General features: G+C 45.6%; 2 protein-coding genes and 1 non-coding gene across 4 annotated transcripts in view; 2 read left to right on the top strand and 1 right to left on the bottom strand.

Annotated features, from left to right (window-relative positions):
• Positions 1 to 215: 215 nt before the first annotated feature.
• TRNAL-CAA (transfer RNA leucine (anticodon CAA)) lies at positions 216 to 328 on the bottom strand. The gene is made up of 2 exons: positions 291 to 328; positions 216 to 261 (listed from the first exon to the last, which is right to left on the bottom strand). It is a non-coding gene; the product is annotated as a tRNA-Leu (tRNA).
• A 197-nt stretch (positions 329 to 525) lies between these two features.
• Positions 526 to 3,660, top strand: COX7B (cytochrome c oxidase subunit 7B). Its single transcript, XM_090061254.1, has 3 exons — positions 526 to 668; positions 2,510 to 2,634; positions 3,442 to 3,660. The coding sequence occupies exons 1-3, from the start codon at positions 632 to 634 to the stop codon at positions 3,517 to 3,519; spliced, it is 240 nt and encodes a 79-aa protein (XP_089917380.1). The 5' UTR covers positions 526 to 631; the 3' UTR covers positions 3,520 to 3,660.
• Positions 3,661 to 5,464: 1,804 nt separating this feature from the next.
• The window catches only part of ATP7A (ATPase copper transporting alpha), a 60,515-nt gene continuing 59,321 nt past the window's right edge, over positions 5,465 to 6,658 (top strand). For both annotated transcript variants that reach the window (XR_016443787.1, XM_090059660.1), the window contains exon 1: positions 5,465 to 5,602. The gene's annotated coding sequence lies outside the window, so the exon portion shown is untranslated. The remainder of the gene's footprint in view (positions 5,603 to 6,658) is intronic.

The raw sequence follows: 6,658 nt of genomic DNA, 5'->3' as shown, positions 1-6,658 counted from the left end.
AAGATACCGCCCTGTCATTGGTTAGTCGAGGAAGCGGGTGAAAGCCGGGAGATTGACAGGCCATGACGTCAGACCTTGCCTCCCTGTTGTGAAAAGGAGAGGGGCACTGCTTTTAGGGAGGCGAATGAGCCATAAAACTTTTTTTTTTTTTTTTTGGAGTTTTTCTCCCCTCTCCCGGGCACAGGAATGGGCAAATTAATTTTAAAAAATGTTAGTGTCAGAAGTGGGATTCGAACCCACGCCTCCATACGGAGACCAGAATACCCGCCCGTTCCGGAAGGCAGCTACGCCTTGAGTCTGGCGCCTTAGACCACTCGGCCATCCTGACACTCCGCTTACAAAACCGCGGGGTGCGCCTTAGTGTCTCACTTCGCACCTGTCACGCTTCCGCGGATTTCCCCAGCCCTGCGCCGGGGCTGCCGCCTGCTCTAAACTGCTTCTGCCCGGCCTCAGCCGCCGCCTCCGCAGCACAGCGGCGCCTTTCCCGAGAGCCCTGCCCGAACACTACATTTTCCAGACTGCCCTGCGCTGTTGCGCATGCGCGGCGGGAGGCGGCTTCCGGTTGGTCGCCATTTTGTTTTTCACCGTTTGCCAAGGGCGCTGCTGCGGAATTGGGTTTTTTTTTACCGTGATGTTGCCCTGGGTCCGCGCCGCGCTGGGCCGCACTGGTGAGCGGGGCCGGGACAGGGACACTCCTGCCGCGGGGAGAGGGGCTGTGAGGCCCGGAGGTCGCAGGGCTCATGCTGAAGGCAGCCCCGGGGGCACTGAGGCGTTTTCCCCCTGGGGCTCATCGTTGCAGCCCTTGGCTGCGTCAGGCCGCGGTGCCCGGTCTGGGGAACCCGCCTCTGAGCTCGCCCTGCCTGGCCCCGCAGCCCCAAGCCGGGCCTAGCATCGGGTCTCGGCATGCAGGTTGCTGCCCCGCTGGGTGTCGCCTCGTGTGTTGCTTTGAAAAGCAAAAACCATTAAAAACTCTTAATATGGAGAGAGCCTTCCTCTGGGTGTGACCGGTGCCGGCTGCCTGGGGTCCAGATGCGAGCAGGGCTGCATGAGGGCTGCTGTGGGGGTTCAGTGGTGTAGGGACACCGATATGGTTCATTGGGAAGATGCAGTGTCTTCTATTAGACTGCCTACATCGTTGGGGAAACTGTTGTGAGTTTTGGGACACAAACACCCTTGCTGAGAAAGCAAAACCCCAGCGGCCTCTCCCTATGCTTGAAAGAAAGCTGTTTGTGCCCCAAAGCTTGCAGCAAACAATTTCCCCAACGATTTAGTTGGTCTAATAAAAGAGATTGCATCTTCCCAAAGAAACCTCATTTAGCATGACTGGCTTGTCTTGTGCCAGATGTGGCAGGATGACAGAAATAAATGTTACGTCTGAAAGCCCTTAGATTTCACAAGTTCTGTAGACATTAGGGCTGGAAGGGACCTCAAAGTCATCCGGTCCAGCTCAGGAAGAGCGTGACTATGTTGTTAGGGTGCATGCGGTGGCAGGTTTTTTTCATACTTGTTCAAACTGAATTTTATACCAATGTTTAAATTAATATGGTGTTTAGGGTGAAGTCAGGTTTTCTTAGAATGTTTATTATAGTGGCTTTACTGTAAAAAATAAATAAATAATAATAATGCATCCAAACAGCTGAAATGTTTATGGAAGAATATATGGTGCTGGTAACAGTTCACTAATCCATAGCTGCTTATTCTTGCCTGCTTTCTACTTCCCTTGAAAACAGGCTAGCATTGAGGTTGGCACTGACAAGCTTGCATGCATGTTCGGTATTTCTTTGTCTCCATTCTCCTTCCCCTTCTCTTGCTAGCTCAACCTCTCTTGTTCAGTATGTATATCCTGAAGCTAATTCATGCTCCAGGTTATATGACTGGAGCCATAGATAGAGAATCTGGTTTTTTGTTTGGTTTTACTGAAATAGCATGGAATCTCCCCCCCCCCCCAACTATTCCTTTCACTAAAAGAAGGATTTCCTATTGTTATTGCCCCAACAGCTTTTTACACAGCACAGCTGCTATGGTCTCTTCCAAAGATTTGTTTGGACCTCAAGTTTACATCTATAGTTACAAAAGAAAACATTTGCAAAACCTGCAGTCCCCAACCCCTCTTCTTGTATCTAATTCGGTATTGTCTGTCCCACAGTACTAGTACTTTAGTTGCTTCTAGTAACATTTAAATTAAAGGTAGACTTCCTTGGAGTTCATGCCTGACTAGTGATCATTCACAGTTACATGTTTTAGTAACTTAAAAAATAGTGCAGCATTGGAGAGTCTAAAAGGAGATGGCAAATGTTCATTCGTGTGGAGGATTCTTGAATTGTACTTTTTAGTGACATTTTTAAAACTATTCACCAACAAAATGGAGTTAAACTCTGATTTATTTGAATAGAAAGCATCCTTGTTTTTAGCATATCCATCTCTGATGAATGACTGGAGCTTCCTGGAGAGCTGAGTATTTTAATTTATTTGTAGATCTCTCTTTAAACCTTACATTTATTTCTCTTAGCTCGGGACATTCGGAGGATTTCAGCAAGACAGGTTCATCAGAAACACGAACCTGACTTTCATGATAAACATGGAAACATGGTGCTAATTAGCGGAACTGTATTTTGCTTTGCTGTGTGGGCTTACGTAAGTATTGTGTAACTGGGACCACTGATGGGGTCTGTTGCAACTGTAGCCCTGATCTTGCAAACTGATAAGTACTTTAAGCATTTGTCTGTGAGGTACACAATGCAAAATCAGGGTTTCGGAGCTTCCTAAAAGAAAACGACTTAAAAATCTCTTCCATTTCTAGTATTATTTTATAAATCCAGGCTTAGACTTGACATTCGAAGTAACTGTCTACTGAACACCTATTTTATTGCGACTTAGAAATCTTGGTTAGGAGGGCAACGTAATTAAATGCGAGCTAATAACACTAGTTTATTTTTATTTACTTCCATGTAAAAAAAAAAAAAAAGTTCTCAAATTCCTGTATTTTGATTAATTAATGGGTGGCTATATTATAAGAGAGATTTTGTTCTAATGCTGTTGTATATGCTGAACTTCTTAAATATATGGTTTGGGAAAGCAGCATGTGGTTTTAAGTTGGAGGACTATACATCTGGTTCTTACACTGTAAAATGTTACAGGTATGAGGTGGATCTTAAGAGAATTACTACATGCTTGATATGCAAATTACTCTTCTAGTATAGATATATTAATGCTATAATAAAAGAGTGAATAAAATTGTTAGGTTTGATGTCTAAAAATGTACTATTAGAAAATAAAATGACTCCACTGTACTCTCCAAGTTGTTCTCAAACAGCTGTTTGAAATCTAACTTTAAGAAAAAGCAGTTGACAAATTATGTTTATGTCACTAACTTAAAAATATGGTTTTTTTTCCTGACTTAAGGGTACACTAATTTCTTCTTGTAACTTTATCCTCTTCCAGGTGGTAGCACTAACTGGAATAGAGTGGAATGTGTCACCAGTTGGCAGAGTCACTCCAAAAGAATGGAGAGAAGACTAGCTTTTGATTTACATTGATTAAAACCCTGAACTGGTGTGAATTTTCCATTAAAACGTACTTATGTCATGCATGTAATTGCATCTGTTTACTGATTGCCATGTACCCCATGGCATTACTGGTATAATAAATGCATTAAACTCCTGTTTCGTCTAGTTTATTCCTGTCCCATATTTTATAGTAAGAAATGTTAAAGTATATTGGTTAAAAAAATACAACTTTTTAAAATGGTTTATTTCAATGAGGTCCATAAAGAAAACCATGCATAAATAAATGTTCTAAAACATGTTTTTCATGGATCCTGTTAAAAATAGACATTTATGGATCCAATGCAGGGAGATCTGCCTTGGTATTGTGCCCACTCCTTAACTGAAATTGGAGTGTTAGACTTTACCATATAAAATGCAGTGCATACTATTTGTATTTCTCTCTTGTTCATGAAGGGGAGGTGGTCTTTCCATTTCCTATCAGTAGTTTCTAAGCTGGGGTTGTTACTCCAACAGCAGTTCTCTTGGAAGAGTTGGACTTGCACTAAAAGTAGGCTTGCATAATTGAAAAGATTAGGAAGTGCTGTTTTATGCCATTTTACTTGCACAGCAGTCTTGAAGGCTTCAAGGGACATTGGTCACTTAATTATTGGTGCTAGGAATATAGGTACCCTATTTCAGTCTTCTGCTTAGAGGGGCTTGATTATAGCATCCTAATCTGCTTTTCCCACTTTGTCCCTCTTCCTGATAATGACTTTCAGTGTTTATTCAGTAAAATATACTGGTGTTAATTCTGCAGTTGGTAAATGTCTCTTTAGTAACCAGCATAAAAAATAAGTCAAGCAGTTCTCTTTGGTAAAAGATGTGCTGTGTTATGGAGCATTATTTGAAAACAGACAACTTTCTCTGTCTCCAGAGTTCTAAAAATGCAAAAGCATCATACAGAACAGTGATAGTAACTAACGGTGCAACAAACAGGTCTTAGCTTCCTGGCTTTCAGTAGTTAGCACTATAGGGCCTCTAGGCTCCATAGTAAGGCCTTCTGATGTGCCAAATCTTACTGTACACCAGCCTCTAGAATAAATCTGTTGCTATTTTGTATCACCTATGCTTTTAAAAGCTTGTGATGACTGGATAGTCTAATGTAGTTTTTGTCCAAGTACACTGAACCATATGTGACATCCTACTGCACAAAGGCATGTTGTGTAATCTAGGTGATGCTTGGGTCCTTGGGTGATGCTGCAGATGGGATTGCACAAGTTGACTGCAGTGCACTTTTTATTTTGCAGCTGTGTATAGGTGGGTGATGAAGACCTCTACTGGGTATTCCCCTCCTGCTGTCAAAATGATGGGGATGAATTTACAAGCAACTATGTTTAAGTGATGCTGTAACCTGTATCCTCAAAAACATTTTGTACAGCAAAGATCTGAGACCGTTCTAGAAGGCAGGACAGCACCATGATATGTGCCAAAATTGTATGGAGTCACTCGCTATCAATGTAGGAAGCTGGGAGGAGTGAGCAGAACCTTATCCAGGCTGGGGGGAAGTTCTGGTGTTCATAGGGTGCAGCTTTGAGCCAGAGCAGCACACTAAAGTTAAAGTGACACGTGGATGCAACACACTGTATGTAACACGCTGAGCTGCTCACGAACAGGGCTCGTCAGCCACAAGGGATTTATCAGGCACCTGACTAGACTTCTTACGCACGCACCCTGCACCAGCAGGTGGCTGCCTGCTCCGGCCCTTCACGAGTCAGGGCGCGCTCGCATCCTGTTTGTCCCTCAGGTCCCGGCGTAAAAAAAAGATCCTGCGACCTCCCACCCTGTCGTCTGTGCCCAGCTCCGCTTCCTCTGCCCGGTAGGGAAATACTTCGGGGACAACAATCGCGCCCCAGCTCCGGCGACAGGGAAAACGCCAGGATCATGTGAACGCCTACCCGTCACGTGGGTTCGGGTCACGTGACGCGAGGAGGGCGGCTCCCGAGGGGGTCACGTGGTTGTGGCCCGGCGGCGTAGCAACGGGGGTGGGGCCTGGGCCGCCCCGGGCCGTGTTATGAGGAGGTGGCAGCGACGGCCCCGGGCGCACGGTGGTGGCGCGGGTGAGTGCGGGTGCGCCCCGGAGCGCGGGGGTGGGGCGCGCGCTCAGCCCCTGCAGCCGGGGGTCTGGCAGAGCCAGGGGGAAGCATGGGGGAGGCCGAGCGGGGTGGGGAGGATGCTGGGTGCTCTGCGCGCAGGGACTGGGCTGAGCGTGGACGAGGGTAGTAATATTAGCAGGGGCCCGTGCGGGGGTGCCCTGGGAGGTCCTCATGCTGGGACGTGGGGGCAGCAGGATGAGCTGTCAGTTCCTCTTCCAGCAGCTGGTGCTGGGGGGAGTGTCCTTCACCCTGGGGGAAGAGCAACCTCAAGAGAAAATATGGGTGATGTTGAGATGCCTGCCTGTTGGAGGGGGCCTCAGAGCCAAAGGTCCCTTTTAACGCTTGCATCTGGTAGCTGGATGCCAGAGTGACTGGGCACTTCTCGCACGGACAGATGGGCTGAACGATTACGGGGAAACTCGCTTAACAGGAACAGTCACGGTATAAACTCCACTTCCCCAGGACATCTCTGATAACAAGTGGTAGTTGGTGCTGAGCCAGGCGATGCTGCCGAAAAGATGGCTTAAATCTTATACATCTCAGTTGATTTCAAAACTTTTTACTTAAGAGATTGCTAGTCTTATCCTCGTTTTAAAGAGGGGGAAACCAGACATAGGTAGGCTTGCCAGTCCTCCAGGATTGCCCTGGCGTCTCCAGGAATTGGGTATAAATCTCTAGGAAATTGCTGAGAGTCACCCAGAAGATAAATGATAGGGTATTCATTAAAATAAACATTAAATATTGGATCCGATTTATACAGTAGTCCAGCGGGTTTTTAAAATGTAATAGTCATGTGCATTTACCTTCCTGATGTCAAGTCATTGATGTCATTATATCATGTAATGAAGCCTCCCAGAATAGATTCAAACAGACGTGGCATCCCTAGACATAGGCCAGGTTCTTTATTTTTATTTTGCACTTGTGCATTTTGCTTCAAACAGAAACCCAGAGAACTGTTCTGGTATAAGGTTTGAACAAGGATCAGTTCCTTCTTAAAATATAATACTATACATTGATTTA

The sequence above is a fragment of the Crocodylus siamensis genome, chromosome 8, assembly GCF_052110815.1.
Source record: "Crocodylus siamensis isolate JL-2025a chromosome 8, ASM5211081v1, whole genome shotgun sequence".
Lineage (NCBI taxonomy): Eukaryota > Metazoa > Chordata > Crocodylia > Crocodylidae > Crocodylus > Crocodylus siamensis.
The sequence above is the reverse complement of the archived record's forward strand: the minus strand, read 5'-3'. Positions and strand labels throughout refer to the sequence as shown.

Coding starts and splice junctions, on each gene's coding strand:
- COX7B (XM_090061254.1), top strand. CDS start 632: ATGTTGCCCTGGGTCCGCGCCGCGCTGGGCCGCACTG. Junction 669..2,509: donor CGCCGCGCTGGGCCGCACTG/GTGAGCGGGGCC, acceptor TATTTCTCTTAG/CTCGGGACATTCGGAGGATT. Junction 2,635..3,441: donor GCTTTGCTGTGTGGGCTTAC/GTAAGTATTGTG, acceptor ATCCTCTTCCAG/GTGGTAGCACTAACTGGAAT.